We start from the raw sequence: 19832 nt of genomic DNA, 5'->3' as shown, positions 1-19832 counted from the left end.
ACTTATAGAATTTTTATTATATCCCAATTCATCTCGTGTTATATAGTTTGAGCTGTTTTGGTACCAACAAATATTTAACAGCACTTAAAATCATAGAATCAAATAATATTAACCTTATTCAGAGCACTCAATATTTATCATCCTTTGATGATATTCATTTCATCAGCCAGAACAAATATATTAAGAAATTCTATTAATAAGGTTTCAGTTATATCATATAAGGATCCAGAGAGCTTCAAGAACTGGCGTTGTAAGTTCTAAGGAATTTTGAAAGGGTATATTGGTGAATACTTGTACTCACGACGAGCGTTTTAAGAATCAACTAGAAACAACTATAGTTGGTCCTGATTATTCTCTAGTGGTACATGGTTACTGATAATCAGTCATCAAATATTCTTTTAATTTCCTTACTGGTATTCTTCAAGAACTTCATAGAAGCAGCGGTAAGAATTATCAATACCTGGTCCTTGAACCTTATGGTGATTATTTGTACTTATAAAATTCATGTTTCTACCACTGAGCTAGAGCTGAGGTTTGAACCCAGTAATTTTGCGAGCCGGAAGGCCTTAATTTTTTGTGAATTTATTCGCAAAAGAGGGAATTTAGAGACTGCTCTTATAAATACCAGAAACATCGTATTATCTGTGAAGGAATTGCAATCTACAACTTCTCACAATAGCTTCATAACGTGGGACTCTATCATAAGAGATAACCCCCCCAGGAGCACAACTTCACAATCCATATAATCAATTGAGATGTTTTCCAAAACTAATTGAAATAAATTGTTCAAATTAGGTACAGCAGTTCAGCTAGAGTCTAGAAATTTTGTCTTTAGAGAACTTCAAAATTACGCCAAAGATACGCCTTATACAAGCGCTTTTCAGATTTTTCAAGAAATAATTGAGAGAAAACGTTCAAATAAGGCAGGGAGGTTCAGCTAGGGTCTAAATATCTTATTTTAAGAGGACTAATATTTCACGCTCAAAATCGGTTTTCCAATTTCAGCTTTTTCATTATCTTATAGACAAATAATTGTTCAAATTTTTTACATCAGGTCCGTCTAATATATTTTTTGTTTTAAGTAAGTGTTTCCTTGTACACTTGCAAGTGTACACAGGTTTAGCTAGAGTAATGGCGGTGCTAAATTAGGGGGTTCCCTTTCACAAGTTTTTCATTGAGTTTTCAATGCATTTTTATACATCTCCCAAGTAAATTCATACTTGAAGAGGGTTAAATCACCACCTCTGTTTACGGAGGTAGTGGTTAAATATGAATGTTTGTCGAGTTCTCCACATCATCTGATTCGAATTTCAAAGAACTATTCAGACTTAAATACAGTAATTCACATTATATCGTAATCATGTCTCTAATTAAGAAATAACTGAATATTTATTAATTCTGATACTTGTGATCCAACTGGAAGCCTTTTATGTACAGCCGTGGTCGTCATATCAGTCTGTTTTATCTGGATGTCAGATCTCATCCTAGAACTCCTCCATGGAATAGTAAGTAATTCTAGAGTAAATAATGGGTCTTCAAGGTTCTTCTGAAGCTCACAGGATCTCTATACCTCCCCTGCTGCTTACAATGTTTTTAAGACTAGTAGTGTTGTTCTTTGCCTGTCGATGTGGATGTTCTCTCTCTGTCTTGTATTGTGTTAATAAATGCTGGAGTTCCTTTAGAATTATTCCGGATATTTCAATACTGTATTCGCCGACTCCAATACTTAGGCCTAAATATCATTGATTTCAACACATGCAATCTTCCGATTATAGGTCTACAATAAGTTCGATGTAGTTTGTATCACTCATAATTCTTAATATTATTTTTTGTAATAAGAATTGTACCACTTATAATTCTTTATAATATTCTTTTGTAATAAGAATACTCTTTCCGATTCTGAGCAATTTCCTCAGAATGCGACATCATAATTTAATACACTGTGAAAGCATAATTATATCCATGAAAGACTCTCAATAATACTTCTGCGACCACTATTTTTTCTGCAGGCGGCGTGCAAGGCAACACTCTACATTGAGTCTCTTGACAACATTATTTATGTGCTCTTCCCATCGTATATATTGTTATTCTTTAGCAATGTGTACTCCTAAATATTCAACAAAAAAGTATAAAGCCACAATTTCTATTATAATAGCCTACCGTATTTTAAAGATCCATTTTTAGGACATACCCTGGGTGAATATTCATGAAATGCCAAGTTTTATAACTCCTCAATAAACTTAAGTAACAGCAGAACCAAAAATGTTGTTGATATTACCTACAATATATCGGGGAACCGAGCTTCGCTCGTTATTTTTATCCTATTATATTAAGCGAGCAGTTTCTGTATTTATATATCTGTTTATTTTTATATCTGGTTATTTAGGTTTAACGGATCTCGAAAACGGCTTTAAAGATTTTCACGAAATTTGGAACATAGTAGGTTTATGATATAAAGATTCGATTGCACTAGGTCTTATCCTTGAGAAAACTCGCTGAACGACATTAAAAGGATAATTCATCCTTGGCTGTAACAGCTGTGGATAGTAAAAAAGTATGTGAAAAATCAAAATATCGCATCCCCGAAATTCATAAGATGACGTATAGCCAGCTGTGAAATATAAACATGATCATTTTAGAGAATTATGTTCTGTCATGGCTTACACTTCAGATTACTCTATCTATAGTAGGCTGTGGTTCTGTTTATCAATAAATAAAAATAACGAGCGAAGCTCGGTGCCCCGATATTTTATTGATAAACAGAACACGTAGCTTATTGTTTGGTTAAGATTTGGTGCCTAATGCAAAGAGGATTAAACTATAGGATGACGTGAGCAGTATTTCCTCTTCCTTCCGCTCAACACAATTTCACATTGAGATCTCCTCATATCAGTATAGAGTACATGTCGGGTTCAGTGAAAATATTCTTACAACGGGTTCTAAAGAGATTCCCACTTGACATGGCCCATTGAGTATTTATAGTCCCATTAGAACTCATGAAATAGTTATTTGTGCAACTAGTGCGCAAAGTGACAGTTTGCTGCACCGAAAGAAATGTTTACGCCCGAGCCGTAGGCGAGGGCGGATTGGTTTCTTGAGTGCAGCAGAGGAACTTTGTGCACGTATTTCACATTAAGTTTTTCCTACAGTTACCATTGAATATGAAAAGTGGGTAATTATGGGTAAAATTGCCTGAAATGCATCAAATGTTTTTCTGTGTAATTTTATTATTGATAAAAACCTTAATCCTAAAATCCTAAAGTCCTCGTTGTCCTTGGTTATAATATATAATGAATAATAATTAGCGCGTTGTGCTTGGTTGCACCTCTGCTCACTATAGCAGCCACAGCAGTCACTGTTACCAACTTCATTTTGATTTTGCTGCACTGTTGCTCCATATAACCTACTAAGTATTTTGCGTTGTCATGTTGCAAATCTGGAGTGCAGAAAAATTTTTCCCGCACTAGAGCGGAAAAGTGATTCTTTGCGTTCTGTAATCAGTGCAGCAATGGCCACTTTTCAACGTAACTGTAGGAAAAGAATATTTCCACTGAACTGGACACAGAATCTGATAATGAGTTGTGGGACTCCGGCTATAGCACTAATGCAGCCTGAATTGGGCTGCTATTTTACTCATTTCAAAACGACGAAAACTGGCCCAACTATTAATTTCTTATTGCTTATCCCAATGCTTGAAATTCATCAATCAATACTTCATATACAGAGTGAGTCGTATGTGTGGGAACCCTACAATAAGTTGGAGATGTGGTTACAAATGTGCTCGATCATGTCGTTTGAAATCACATCTCCAAACACATACGGGTGAAAAACCTTTTAGCTGCAAATTAGGTGATAAAAAATTTGCTCAATCGAGTCATTTGAAAGCTCATATGAAAACACATTCAGGTGGAAGACAAACACCTCTTGTTTGTGAACTTTGTGACTATATGTGCTTTGGATCAAGTAATTTGAAAAAAAACATCTCATAACCCATACCGGCGAAAAAACTTGCAGTTGTGAATTATGTGATTATAAATCCCCTCGATTAGGTGATTTGAAAGAACATAGAAGAAAACATACAAGCGATAAACCTTTTAGTTGTAAATTATGTGACTTTAAAAGTGCTTATCCAGGCTCTTGGAGAAGGCATGTAAAAAGAAAACATGAAAAACAGGCATTCTCCATTACTACATAAGTTAGAACCGGCCATATTACAAAAAATTATCATATTGGACGTTTTCACACTCACTGATACGTTACCTAGAATCTTTAAACTCAGACAATTGGAAGACTTTTTTGGTGTAGAGAAATACCTGAGTGTGAAAACGTCATTGCCTCAAAACAAAGAATCCCAACCAATTATTATGTGCATCATGTTTGATTCTTAATTCTTTTCATTCCAAAGATTAATTGAATCTAATATAATTTGGATCTCAATAGTGTTCTCATACTATAGATAACATCTGCAAGATACAAATTGTACAAATGAAATAAAGTACCACTTTATTACTATTATATCAAACCATGCATCGGAATTCATTGACACTATAACATAAGATCTTTTGTGGAATGCCGTTAATCTATGTTAACAATCTTTTGTAAGAATGATATTCATATTATCAAATTCATATATTAACATTTCTTGTATGCGAGAAATCAAGAAAAAACATTCATGTGCCGTACTACTTAAAATTACCATGATATTTTTCCAGCTATTTTCCAGTTATTCAGCTTTATTAGCTGTAGTAGCGCAAAAAGTAGTGAATTTTAGAGACAGAATATTACAAAACTTTTCAAATTCTAGACAATTGACATACTTTGTTTTATGACTGAATAAAGTAGATTAAGATATGATGGAAGGCTTTTATTGAATACATTTTGAATGCATGCAGTACCATAGTAGAACAATAAACGTGAACAGGAGCTAATCTAAAATGGAGACTTTGTTACAATATATAATTTGGTTACTAGTCAACTAGTACAGATGTTGATCTGTAGCCTACTATCTGTAGAGGTATGGCACTTTTTAATTTTATATTTGAAAAAATGAGTGCATGTCAAGTAATAATTATTGTGCATTTAAGCAATTGAAAATGATAATTGTGATAATATCAATTACCATTACTACTCCTTTAAAATTCAGCTCTTAAATCAATATATATTATTATATAAATATTCTCATGGTCAGGGGAAAAACATAGTACTATCCTCACTAAAAAAAAGAGTAATCGAGGAAAATATAAATTATATACTTGCCAGTTGAATACCTTAGCTTTGTCAAAAATTTAAAAGAATGAAATCGGTTGAATGAAATGAGTTGATACATAATTATATCAACTTTTAGATCGGTACTTGCCTTGCAGGTCACTCGGCTAGGCCTACTGGGTAGCATCTGCACTAAGAGTGAGGAGACCTGCAGTCCCAGTTGTGAATGTGAACCTATGATGGGCACTCATCGGTAATATGGTGGAGCGTTTGCATTCCACCGCACTCACAATCTGCTGACTCCGCAAGACTCCATTTATGCATTGCCACTTTTACTCTACTGCAACCAGTCCTTACACTATTGAGGCGCACCCATGTTTTTCTAGGCAGAGAGGAACCCGTCGGGAGGGCAGATACGTTAACCTATCTCTATTCTCACCTCCCAACGGTTGGTATTGCTCTTGCCATGCAGTCAAGGCTTGCTGATTATTCATTCTGCAGCTCAGCCATGTAGGTTTACAGGATTTCAGTCTGGTTGAGCATCAAGTAATTTGAAAAAAACATCTCATAACCCATACCGGCGAAAAAACGTTCAGTTGTGAATTATGTGATTATAAATCCCCTCGATTAGGTGATTTGAAAGAACATAGAAGAAACATACAAGCGATAAACCTTTCAGTTGTAAATTATGTGACTTTAAAAGTGCTTATCCAGGCTCTTGGAGAAGGCATGTAAAAAGAAAACATGAAAAACAGGCATTCTCCATTACTACATAAGTTAGAACCGGCCATATTACAAAAAATTATCATATTGGACGTTTTCACACTCACTGATACGTTACCTAGAATCTTTACACTCAGACAATTGGAAGACTTTTTTGGTGTAGAGAAATACCTGAGTGTGAAAACGTCATTGCCTCAAAACAAAGAATCCCAACCAATTATGATGTGCATCATGTTTGATTCTTAATTCTTTTCATTCCAAGATTAATTGAATCTAATATAATTTGGATCTCAATAATAGTGTTCTCATACTATAGATAACATCTGCAAGATACAAATTGTACAAATGAAATAAAGTACCACTTTATTACTATTATATCAAACCATGCATCGGAATTCATTGACACTATAACATAAGATCTTTTGTGGAATGCCGTTAATCTATGTTAACAATCTTTTCTAAGAATGATATTCATATTATCAAATTCATATATTAACATTTTTTGTATGCGAGAAATCAAGAAAAAACATTCATGTGCCGTACTACTTAAAATTACCATGATATTTTTCCAGCTATTTTCCAGTTATTCAGCTTTATTAGCTGTAGTAGCCCAAAAAGTAGTGAATTTTAGAGACAGAACATTACAAAACTTTTCAAATTCTAGACAATTGACATACTTTGTTTTATGACTGAATAAAGTAGATTAAGATATGATGGAAGGCTTTTATTGAATACATTGAATGCATGCAGTACCATAGTAGAACGATAAACGTGAACAAGAGCTAATCTAAAATGGAGACTTTGTTACAATATATAATTTGGTTACTAGTCAACTAGTACAGATGGTGATCTGTACTATCTGTAGAGGTATGGCACTTTGTAATTTTATATTTGAAAAAATAAGTGCATGTCAAATAATAATTATTGTGCATTTAAGCAATTGAAAATGATAATTGTGATAATATCAATTATCATTACTACTCCTTTAAAATTAAGCTCTCAAATCAATATATATTATTATACTGTATAAATTATTAATATTCTCATGGTCAGGGGAAAAACATAGTACTATCCTCACTAGAAAAGAGTAATAATCGAGAAAAATATAAATTATATGCTTGCCAGTTGAATAGCTTTGTCAAAATTTTAAAAGAATAAAGTAGCATGAAAAACACATATATCAACTTTTAGATCGGTACCGAACTTCCAGGTCACTCGGCTACTGGATAGCATCTGCACTAAGAGGGAGGAGCAGGAGACCTGCAGTCCCAGTTGTGAACCTAAGATGGGCACTCATCGGTAATATGGTGGAGCGTTTGCATTCCACCGCACTCACAATCTGCTGACTCCGCAAGACTCCATTTATGCATTGCCACTTTTACTCTACTGCAACCCGTCCTTACTCTATTGAGGCGCACCCATGTTTTTCTAGGCAGAGAGGAACCCGTCGGGAGGGCAGATACGTTAACCTATCTCTATTCTCACCTCCCAACGGTTGGTATTGCTCTTGCCATGCAGTCAAGGCTTGCTGATTATTCATTCTGCAGCTCAGCCATGTAGGTTTACAGGATTTCAGTCTGGTTGAGCATCAAGTAATGAATGGAGAGAGACTGATTTCTCTCTATCTGATCATATGATCTAATTGTAGATTTTGTGGGACGGAGATTTGGCGGTTCTATGTGTGAGAGTACAGGCAGCCAATGTTGAGATGTGGTCTGCAGTGATCTAGAGGTGACATAGGTACATCATCTGCAAACATCCAAATCTCCCCCTCTTGCACTGAAGTGGGAAGATCGTTTACAAAAAAACAGAAACAAGACTGGGCCCATATTATTGGAGCCTTGAGATAATCCTATGTTAGCATCTTGTTGTACCGGTACTTGTGATCTAATAATGTCGAATAACATTATCATTTCCCATGTGACTTACATTGACCACTTGTTGTCGGTTTTTCAAAATGATAAAAATGAAGATTTTTTCAACCCTGCGCTACTACCTAGGTAGGCCTAAATAATTCAAAAGATATCTGGTGATTGAATCGAGCCTAAGAGTCCTTTTTGACGAAAGGAGCAAATAACGTAAAATGCAGGCGAGTAAAGTGAGCCTGCTGATCCTATTTCTGGATGATCCAGCCGTGTGTCCAGGGGCCGGTGTAGCGCCCTAGACGGGTAAGGCGGGCGTCGGGCGAAGCGAGCCTGTCATCTAGTTTTCAATAAACGTAAAAATCGATTTATTTGATCGAGAATTATAGTTCGGTTCAATTATCATTATAGATGAAAAACATAGGTAGGCTATTTGTTATTGATAAGTTACAATAAACGCTGAATTTTGTCTGATATTTATAGGATATTGTAACTACCGTACCTAACTTTATATTTTTCATATCATATTGATTTGAAATATAAATAATTTTGATTTGAAAAAATTCAAGAAGTAAAAATCTATTTTGTTATTGATAAGTTACAATAAACGCTGAATTTTGTCTGATATTTATAGGATATTGTAACTACCGTACCTAACTTTATATTTTTCATATCATATTGATTTGAAATATAAATAATTTTGATTTGAAAAAATTCAAGAAGTAAAAATCGATGTTTATATGAAAATCATCGATACTCGCCAACTCGATATTGATGTTGCCGAATTAGAATATTAAGAAATAGGTTAGAATATTAGAAATAGAGAAGTAAACATTGAATTATTTTAATGAAAGTAGCCTAATACATAGAAGAGGAATAATTTCTTTGTGTGAATGTTTCACATTGTGAGATGTTTCATTGTTCAATAGTTTATAATCAGACTCAATTCTGAAAACAATGTCTGCTTTATAATATTTATTGTAAGGTCATTGACAGTTTACAGATTGAGGTTATGATTTTAATTTATTAGGTTGGAAGTTCGATACAAATTCTAAAACATTATTATCATGTTTGACAGTCTGCGAGATAAGTTGCAATCCGTTCAAGAAGGAATTAGTGCCAGGTAAGTTATTTTATTGTTTAAATTACAATTCATTACGGTATTTAATAATTCCAGTGGTCTAATATTCTATGTATAATAAAGTAACTAAATTACTAATAAAACTAGTTGCTACTAGGTACTTATTTGCTAAATTCATATATTCATTGATATATTCAAAGGATTAAAGGCTAGTCATATCTGTAATAAATTGGAGGAGCAAATTCAAGTTCTATGCCTATAAATTATGATATCCTACAGGGCTTGGTGTTTTAGGGCCTGTATTATTTTCTATTGCAATTAATAACCTTGATCCTGAGGGTAGGGCACTCAAGTTTGCGGATTATCCCACATCTATTTTATTTGGCCCAAATCTTACTCAGTGCAACATCAGGAGGCTGATGAGTTTTTTTATGCTGCTGGAGGTTGGTTGGAAGCAAATAAGTTGCTATTAAATGTGGACAAGACTCAAAGATTGGTGTGTAACTTTCACTGATTCGCAGTCAGGCCTTCAGCAGTCGGTGAGTTTCCTTGGATTCACCATCGATCTAAAGCTTACCTGGGAGTGCCACAATAAAGGCAATTTGTAAAGCGGGCCAATTACTATCCGATTTTTTTTCCAACTGAGTTGGACCGATAGAGTCGCATCATTCACCTCTCACTCTCCAATTTGTTGTCCACGATTTAGTCCAACATCCCCACACAGGTTCCAAATTGACTAACAAGGCGGCTGACCTTGGGAGGTTGGATAAGTCGGGTTAGGCCTAACTGTTTACCGGACTTGTCCAACTCGTCAGGCAAAATACGCCCCGTCCACAACAACTCCATTCACGGTCCTACATCGAATCCAATATTGAATATTAGACATCAAGTTTGACAAAAAATCGGATAGTGAATGGCCTGGAAGAGACTGTCATGAGTCACCTATTTTCTTGGAAATTTGACATAGTTACCCACAGTTGGTGAGCAACCCTGATGGTGTACCATGTTATTTTTCATAAGATCCTGAGCTATGAACTGCTGCTAAAAAGTCATACTCCTGCATGTGGAGATATATGTTCAAAATACCAAAAGAGTGCGATCCATATTATTACTTTTAGTGGCATTCTGGATCTTTGTAGACCTCTTCCAGTCCACAGGTGTAATGACCAACTACAGTCATTACATATACCTATGTAATACGAGCATACGTTTATACGAGCAAATCTTGGAAGGTACAAGGAGTGACTTACATGGTCAGAATACATAGCTTACTGCTGTTTGTCAACGACCCATGATGCATTTCCTGCATTGGCCTTGCGGATCTTCAATAATCTGGCAGAGTATATGGAGAGGTTATACACACCAGCATTTATTTCAAATCTTGAGTGTTGGCTTAGGAGAAAGCCATTTTATTTCATTCAGGAGTATTTTCTGGAAAAATTTGTAGGCCTTGTTAGGCCATCTCGATAGTTCAAAAGTGAAAGTAAATCCGTCCTTACTGGTATTGGTGAAGAGGAAGGTAATTCATACATTGCCAAAACTATTGAAATTACTGAATGTTATCCTCATTCTAAACCGTATAAACCCATATAAATCTTACTGGCAGACTCCATCTTCAGCAATATGAAAAGCACCCAGACCTCAGATTTAGTTGTTTTATTGGAATTGTCAATTATCATTCAATTTTGAATTGTAGAGTATATTATTATTTTTATGTAACTTATAATCGTGGTTTAAATGGAAGAGGGGGCTCTTATTGCCTCAATTTCGCCCTCATCACTTTTATTGTAAAGTGTAAATAAAAGTCATTTATCTAACCTTCATGGAATAGAAACAATGGGCATTATTGTACAATAGGTCTGGGTTTCATCGCATACACATTGAGAGTCAAGAGGTACCTCCGTGCTGTTGTCAACTTGGCACAACCACATAGAAGGACAAATCTATTTATCCATAAAATGTACTCGTATTTTTCTGTATCTGTTCAGGCACACCATTCTCTGCGGTTTAGCTGTGTGCAATAAATAACAATATTGCGGTTTTCCTCATTTTTTGTATCTCACTTCTGTCCGATTCAATCAGATTCCATAACTCCTTGTTAGCTCCACTGCACTCTTCCATTCTCACATTATTATACTTCCTGGATTTGAGAAGTCTTGGAGGAGGGTTGGCCAAATCTCGAAGATCCCTCTGATGTTTTATACAATACTATCTACTTCCCAAGTCTACAAATGTCTAAAGACATGATAATGATAATGCATAGCCTACTTCGTACACTAAATTTCTGCGTTCACTTATCGAGAAATGCGTATAATTTATAAGGCCAAACAGAAGAATAGTGCCCACCAGAACTATTTAGTGGTACCAGGCTTTATTTTCCACTAATTTATAGCCACTCATAACTAGGATAGAAAATATAAAGTAATTGAAACAATTTTACTTGAAAAACACAATAAAAAATGTTGTTGAATGTACAATCACTAATTGTCGATGATTCATTTCTATGAGATTTGGGATGAACCACAGTGGAAGATGTTTATAATAAAATATTGTTTCCAATGATACTAATTAGAATAATTTTATTCAATTTTAGTTTTCGTGGATTAGCTGTCGGAGAAATACCACAGACTGTTCAAATCCCTGAAAAGCACGCCGTGAATATCAACGCAGGAGGTGAAATTCTCCAACATTATCAGAGAAAATGGAATGAGCTGCATGCCATAGCGGAAGAAAATGCTATAAAAGCCCAGGTAACATTTATAAGCTTTTCATCGCAAAAATCTCTATATAGAGAGCATACTCTTATACTGGGCTCTTATTCCTGAAAGAGAAGAATTTGTATCTTACTGTGCACTGTGTATGTATTTTTATTGAAAACGTACATTTTCTAAAAATTTCTGAGTTATGACTTTTAATCCCGCCAGAAATTAATTTCTCTCCATTTCATACAAAACATCAATTCCTGACAGTTCTATTTTAATTTCCAACGAGGGTGGCTATGCGATACGGTAGGCCAATGTAACTCAATAATTGTAATATTATCTTTTTTTAAGCGTTTTATAAATTTTTGACCGTTATCATAACTGATTTTGTGGTCTGAGCCGACTTAATAAAGAGATATTATGACTCCATAATTGAGAAGATTCTATTCTTCTTGTCGCGTTCTTCTCGCTTCGAACCCATTTCAATAGATTTTTATTCATTTCAGGACGTTGATGATTGTATAAGTTCTTTGGAGATGAATGTAACAAAGAAATTGACAAGCATAGAGAATTTGAATTCACAACTAGTGAGAATACCACAGGTTATAGATGGTGTCCATTCTCTCATCAGAAATATAGGTAAGTTAATTCATTTTATTTATTCAATCATATTTCTTTGAGGCATCTTTTCAAACTCTTCAAAATGTTTTGAGTTCAAAACCTCAAAAGTTATTTGTAGATAATCTTACTTTCAATTGAATAATCTTAATTCAATTCTCATTTCAACAGGCACTCTACAAAACTCCATAGACAAAGTAGAAAAACTTCTTATCCAGTTGGAAGATATTGTGGAAACGCAACACATGCAAGAAGAACAGCTAGAGAAACGATTCGAGCTAGCAATGTACCGTGAGAAGAAGCTGGCCGATTTGGACAATGTCAGATGTAAGTATCTCTCCCAACTTCCATGTATTTCCAAGTTTTACAATAAATATATTTTGATTCAATTATATAATATAGTTAACTGTTCTATTTTGAGTACATAACTAAATGACTACATGTTTTCTTCTGAATTGTCTAATTATTATTGTATTTATTCCAGCTAACTTATAACACTTGAAAAATTACGGTTTTATAAGTAAATTAGTTCCAAGTCTTGAGCTTAGAAATAATAATTGATTAACACCATCATAAACAAACTTGTGTTTGTATTTTGAGAATAGGTATTCACTATATTATTCAAGGTGCGCCAGAGAAACTTACTTATTTGAAAAAATCCTGCGCGGTGAATTGATCGTGTTGAGGGACAGGAGGGGGTGCTTCTAGAGGAGGAAGTTCCCAAGCCAAGTTTATTCTCCCTCAAGTAAGTAGCCATCATGCTCTGGTCTAGAGAGCAGCGGGTCTTCGCAGTTGAGAGCTTCTTTTCTAACGGTCGATCACTTGTTGCTACTTTTTGTAGGAAGTGCCTTCCGCGCTCGATTTGAAATTCCTCCTCTCAGACTCGTTCCTGGCCGTAATTCGATTCTGTCGTGGATTAGCTCATTCAGGGAGTGTGGAAGTGTCGCTAAACCCAGAAATGGACTTCAAAGAACCATCAGAACTCCAGAAAATATCGAAAGAGTAAGGCAGTCAGTTGTGCGTTTTCTCCGGCGTTCGGCTCGCAAACACGCAGCTGCTATGGCAATTTCTGACTCCACTGTTCGACGAATTTTCCATGAAGACCTTCAATTTCATCCCTATAAATTGGCTGTTGTTCAAGAATCGATTGAACGCGATTTTGTTTCCCGTCACAAAGCATGTGATATGCTGATTGACAACCTGCCTGAAGACGCAGTCATTTTTTTCAGTGACGACGTGACGAGGCTCATTTCCACATGCGTTTCCCCAATGCGATTTTTTATGGGGTTATTTGAAATCCGTGGTTTATGTCGATCCACCACGGACCATAGCACACCTCAAGAACAACATTCGCGACGCCATTGATAACATACCGATTGATATACTGCAACAAGTGGATACAAATGTCAAAAATCGACTTCATACCCCCAGTGTATGCGCAATGGGGTCGCCATTGATCTGATGTTATTTTCAAGACTGCATGAAAAAATAGGGATATTGCATTCTCATATAAAAAAGATTAAAACAATAACTAAAGTACTTTTGTTTTTATTGGCCTTTCAAATAAGTAAGTTTTTCTGGCGCGCTTGTACATATAACTATAAATTAAAAGTAATTATTGTACTTGACTGATAAATATTTATTTGTGCAACTAGTGCGCAAAGTGACAGTTTGCTGCACCGAAAGAAACGTTTACAATGGAATGGAATGGTTTCTTGAGTGCAGCAGAGGAACTTTGCGTACGTATTTCACATTAAGTTTCTGCTACAGTTACCATTGAATATGAAAAGTGGGCAATTATGGGTAAAATCCCCTGAAATGCATCAAATGTATATCTGTGTAATTTTATTATTAATAAATAAAATAGAATGTAGTAGTGGTGTTTGAATGGCGGGGGGGGGGGGGGGGGGGGGGGCTGTGTGCTGTCAACTGCTGTCATCCACCACTTCAAGATTCTTATAACGTGCACCACCACACTATACCACAGTTACCAACTTAATTCTGATTTTGCTGCACTGGTGCTCCATCATATAACCTACTAACTATTTTGCGTTGCCATGTTGCAAATCTGGAGTGCAGGAAAAATTGTTCCCGCACTAGAGCGGAAAAGTGATTCTTTGCGTTCTGTAATCAGTGCAGCAATGGTCACTTTTCAAGGTAACTAGGAAAAATATATTTCATTGTATCCCTACAGAGACACACTTACTTTATGCTAACACAGTAGACACACTGGGGTGTTTAACACCCCAATTCAATTTCGCATTTTTCTTTGAAAAATATGAAAAAACAAGTACTTAGACCATACTTCATCATTTCTTAATCATTTTTGTTCCAAGTGCATACAGAAATCAAAAGTAAGCACTGCTTATCAATATTTATACTAATTTTAGAAGTACGTATGTTCCGCCTAAGTGTTGGAGCTCCTAATCCGGTTTGAACGAATGGCTTGATCATTGTCAATGACAACTTCATCAAAACCTCACGTCTTTTCATTTTATTGCTTTGAATCTCAAGTTGTAGAGAATCATAGCATTCATTCCAATCTGATCTATCATCCCATACCACATTCGTAGTGACAACACAAATAATCTTTGTAATAAAAGTGTTTGATACAAGTCCTACGTAAAAGACACTCTGGGGTGTTAAGACACCCCAAACAAAAAACAAGATGAGCTGGTGACCTTGTAGAATGCTATTACTGACTGGAAGTGGTGGAGAGTAGTTGACAATACTACAAACCTAATTTAGACTGGGCATAAATTCCCATCTGTTTGATATTGTCAACTACAGAACAGAAAAAAATCCCTGGGGTGTAAAACACCCCAGTGTGTCTCTTTAGGGGTATTTTACAACCTGTATTTGTATATTCATACTATTTATTTAAGTAAAATGAAACATGAATGTAACTCAAATTAAAGCTGAATTGTATCAGTATAAGTGTGCGTATCCGGTTCAGTGAAAATATTTTTCCCATGACTTCCAATTTGTACTCGCTCGGCTGGGAAATATTTTATTCTCCACTCTTTTGAAGAACATTTTTACTGAACCGTACATGGACTTTGATGTGAGGGAATCCTGCTTTATAAATACCGGTATATACATAAATGTTAGCAATGCAGATTTGACTTTCTTATTTCTGAAGTCATCTCATAATATACAATTCACTCAGGTCACATAACTATCCATTCTTGAAATACATTGTTTCAAAAGGATGTTTATGGCACTGAGAGTAAAATGAGATATTGTTTTATGTTACAGCAAATCTCTCCGTAGAACACGCAGTTAAACTATCTAGGCATGAGAAGAGATTGTCTGCTGAACAAAAAGAGAAGCAAGCCACTTACGGAGAAGCATTCAAAAATGACATTGAACACTACAAGAAGTTCGGATCAATACCGCATCAGAAAACTATTCAATCAGCTAGTAAGAAATTTCATTTGTCAATTTAATGTTGAAAAACTTTCAAATTCAATTACTAAATGTGATATTTGATTATTATCGTTATTTGCCACATGAAAAACTATTCAAGCTATCAGCTAGCAAGGAAATTGATTTTTCATCGTTAAAGAGTTTTCAAATTGAGATTGTTGAAGGTATTCATTGAGAAGTTGAAGACCCTTCTTTCAAATTTAATGGATTGTAAAAGTATCTAGATCTCTTGAAATCTTATGAGGATTCTCTTCATCTTTCCGTGTTTCAAACATTATTTTTTAGTTACCACGCATCATCACTATAGCAAAAATAAAAGTAAAAAATCCAAAACCTTCGATTGATAGCGATACTCCAAATATATGTTATGTAAAAATGATTAGTTTTTTGTGATAGCCAGACTTAAAATAACATATTTATTTACTTTGCATTTCTTATAGTCATGTTCCTTGTCCTTTCATATATGAAGGAACAAAGGGGTGCTTATCAAGGTCCCCCTGTGCTAATGGGGTGGAAATTGTACAAAGGCATAATTTTTTTGCATATCTCTCTAAAACTTTGCGTATTTATTTTTAATAAAACGGCTGCAAAATTCTTAGGGAAATGTGTAAAATAGTGGAATCATACATCAAATCAAAGAGAATTATATGCTCTTTAAGCTTGTAATCAGCATGTATTTTTCATGAATGGTTTAAAATTTCTTCTTCTTACAGCTCAATCGTTTGATTGGTTGGCAGCCTTCCATCTAAATCTGTCCATTGCTACTCTCTTCCATTGTTCATAGCACCCAGATCCTTCGTCATTTGTCTTAAATACTGTAGCCGGGGTCTCCCACGACCCCTTGTCCATCAACTGTACCTTCCAGAATACTTGACGTGAATGCGTCGTGTCTTATTATGTGTCCAATCCAAGAATGTCGTCTGGCCTTGAGAAAATTCAGAAGAGATCTTTTTTCTGCCGCCCTCTGGAATACCTCCTCATTCGTAACTCTGTCAGTCCATTTTATTTTGAGCATACGCCTTCAACACCACACTTCAAAAGCATTTAGAGTCGTTTCCTCAGCCTTACCAATAGTCCACGTTTCAGACCCATAAAGAGCTATACTCCAAATGCAACTCTTTATTAGTCTTTCTTATTTCCAAGGATAGTCTATTTGAGGAAAGAAGCTGGCTTTTACTAATAAACATACCCTTAGCTTCTCTGATTCGGCGCTTTATATCCAGTCTATCTTTTCCATCTTCTGATATAATGCTTCCAAAATATTTGAACATTTTTACTTGCTTCAGGGCGTGATTATCTAATTTAATAGACACATTCTCTGGGACTTTTAAGCAGACCATTACTTCTGTCTTCATCTTATTTATCTCCATATCATATTTATTTCGTAGAATCTCATGCAAGGTGGTTAGAGCTCTTTCTAAACTTTTTTTTATTATCTGCTATTATAGCTATATCGTCTGCAAAACGAAGCATCTGAATCCGAACTCCATTTACCTTGATGCCACTACAGCACTCCTTGCATTCATTAATAGCTTGCTCTATATAAATGTTGAATAACAATGGTGACAAACTACAGCCCTGTCGCACTCCTCTCCTTATAGCAGCCTCTCTGTGCGGCTCACCTATCCTTAATAATGTTGTTTGATCCTTGTACAACTCTCGAATGATCCTTCTATATCTATAATCTATTTTGATGTCCTTTAATGCTTTCATCAGTACATTCCAATTCACCCTATCGAATGCCTTAAGCAGGTCTACAAATGCAATGTATACCTGCTTGTCCACCTGAAAGCTTTTCTCCACAATATTTCTGATACACAATATTGCTTCTCTTGTGCCCTTGTTCTTTCTGAAGCCGAATTGATCATCCGCGAGATTTGCATCAATTTTCCCCTCAATATAATATTCGTAAGTAACTTTGAGGCATATGCTAGGATACTACGAATATGTTCTATATTCTTCGCATCTTATTGCCTTGTTCTTCTTTGGCAACAGCACCATCAGACTCTCTTTAAAATCATCTGGGATTTCTCCAGTGGTATAGATTGAGTTTATCAGGACAAATAACAAGTACTTAATATCTTCATCCAGTGCTTGTAATAGTTCTGCCGGTATATTATCTGAGCCATATGCTTGCCTTGACTTCAGCTCATATAAGGCTTTCTCAATTTCTGGATAAGTGATTGGTGGTCCCAGCTCATCATAAGGTACATCTACTTCTTTCTCTAGTTCTTCCAAGGCATTTGAATTACTGTAAAGATTTTCTACATATTGCTTCCATCTATCTACAACCTCATTATTGTCCATCAGCATTTTCATATCTCTTGACTTGATAATGTTACTTTTCACAGAGTGCTTACCAAACATCTTTCTTATTAGGCTATACGATTTTTCTACATTTCCTCTAACAAACTGATTCTCAATTTCATCGCATCGTTTCCCTAACCATACCTGTTTATCATTTCTGGCACTTCTGTTCACAAGATTTCGCAATTTATTATACTCAATTTTTGTCATTTTTGTGTTGCCTTCTCTTTTCAATTAGCGCTTGGTTCCATCACTTATCCAAGCCTTAAGTGGCTGCTCCTTCTGCTTGCCTACTATTTCTCCTGCAGAGGTCAGAATAGCATTTTTTAAATTTCCCCAGAGATGCTGTATGCCCAGTCCTGGATTCTCTCTCATTTCTTAAGACCTGTCGATTCTGTAATTGTATTCATTCACATTTTCCTCTATTTTCAGTTTCCCAATATCCCATTTGCTGTTGGTTGGTTTCCTTCTGAATGTATTACTTTTACCTTGCAAATTGTAATCCATTATAACTATGTTGTGATCACTAAAGATATCTGCACCAGGATACGTCTTACATTGCTGGATGTACCGTTTAAAATGAATGAGGTCTATAATAAAACAAAAATTGAAGAACGTTTTTCTGTCACACCTCAAGGCTTGGATATCCCAAAAAACATTAAGAGATATGGATGTTGTAGGGAATTTAATAAGCTTCAATTTTGTACTATAAATAGTCATGTCCATAAGACGCATAGTTTTTGAGATACTATATGCAAAAACCAAAAAAAATGTGCCTTTGACCACCGGGTAGGGACTTTTGATATGTTTACCTCCCCACTACCCTAAACAAAGCTGCGAGGTCATAAATTGTCCAAACTTTTTCTTCCAGACCCTTTTTTGAGCATTCATTGCCTGGAGCTGGACTGTATGTAGTAGGCAGTGTTTTTCAATAAACTTCATGAGATTTAAGCTTGTAAACGATGTAAAGTAGCAATGATAAGCTATTCAACTTTAATTTATAATCCAATTCAAATTTATGTCAGTACTGTAGTTGACCTATAATCTCACAAACACAATAAGTGAACGATGATGTTTTTCAGATTTAACAGAAACGCCGCCATGTTTGTCATTGGAAGAAGTTGTTCTCGATGATAATCAAGACAGAGAAGCTCTCGATGAACTTTTGAAGGATTCAGAGTTGGAGTAAGTGGATGCCAAAGGCCAAAGTTAAAAAACATCTTGCCGTACCGTCCAAATTGTTATCTTCATGGAATTTTATGTGATTTCTAATAAGTTATATTGTTATTATAATGCTTCAAGATATAAAAATAAAGTGTTAATATTGTTAGATGGTTTATCTGCATACAAACTCATTTTACAAAACGTAATTGTTGTTATTGTAAATAAATTTTGCTTATCATATCTGGTTTTTCTATCAACATCATATTTACTAATTTTATTCTATTATCTACTATGCCGTAAATGAATTAATTGTATTCCTGTCCTTCACATTTTATAGGCTTATTTGGGAACAATTTTTGTTAATAGTCTACTAAATTCAAAATTTCTGTAACTGAGCCTGATTAATAAAATTTTTAATTCAATGATAGGCCTATTCGAAAAGGAATGTCATGATTCAACAAAACAGAATTATCTCAAAATGTTGAGTCCTTGATAACTAATTGGATATACTAATACAGTGATCATTTGATATTTGACAAATCCTAATAAATTATTAAACTAGAAATTTTTATTGTAATGAAAGTTGTTTTGAGTCTAATTTTAAATATTTTTCGAGCTAAATAAATACGTACTTCATTCGAGCTAGTAAATTCTTAAAATGGAAATAACACGTTTTCAATCTGACCAGGCCAGCAAGTTTCTGCGCTAGCATACAAAAGGAAAGCTATGTAAGCGATTTTT

General features: G+C 35.1%; 1 protein-coding gene across 1 annotated transcript; it reads left to right on the top strand.

The window, feature by feature from the left end:
* Positions 1-8568: 8568 nt before the first annotated feature.
* LOC111061792 (dysbindin protein homolog) lies at positions 8569-19331 on the top strand. The gene is made up of 6 exons (XM_022349484.2): positions 8569-8913; positions 11465-11621; positions 12080-12212; positions 12363-12518; positions 15450-15614; positions 19010-19331. Exons 1-6 carry the CDS (start codon positions 8858-8860, stop codon positions 19114-19116), a joined length of 774 nt encoding a protein of 257 aa, XP_022205176.1. The 5' UTR covers positions 8569-8857; the 3' UTR covers positions 19117-19331.
* The last annotated feature ends 501 nt before the right edge of the window (positions 19332-19832 follow it).

Source organism: Nilaparvata lugens, chromosome 8 (assembly GCF_014356525.2).
Source record: "Nilaparvata lugens isolate BPH chromosome 8, ASM1435652v1, whole genome shotgun sequence".
NCBI classification, from domain to species: Eukaryota; Metazoa; Arthropoda; class Insecta; order Hemiptera; family Delphacidae; genus Nilaparvata; species Nilaparvata lugens.
Note: the sequence above shows the minus strand (reverse complement) of the source record. Positions and strands in the feature narration are given on the sequence as shown.

Bases quoted from the DNA above. Each gene is read 5' to 3' on its own strand.
- LOC111061792 (XM_022349484.2), top strand. From the start codon at position 8,858: ATGTTTGACAGTCTGCGAGATAAGTTGCAATCCGTTCAAGAAGGAATT. The intron at 11,622-12,079 runs GTAACATTTATA...TATTCATTTCAG, and splicing joins AAAATGCTATAAAAGCCCAG to GACGTTGATGATTGTATAAG. The intron at 12,519-15,449 runs GTAAGTATCTCT...TTTATGTTACAG, and splicing joins CGATTTGGACAATGTCAGAT to CAAATCTCTCCGTAGAACAC.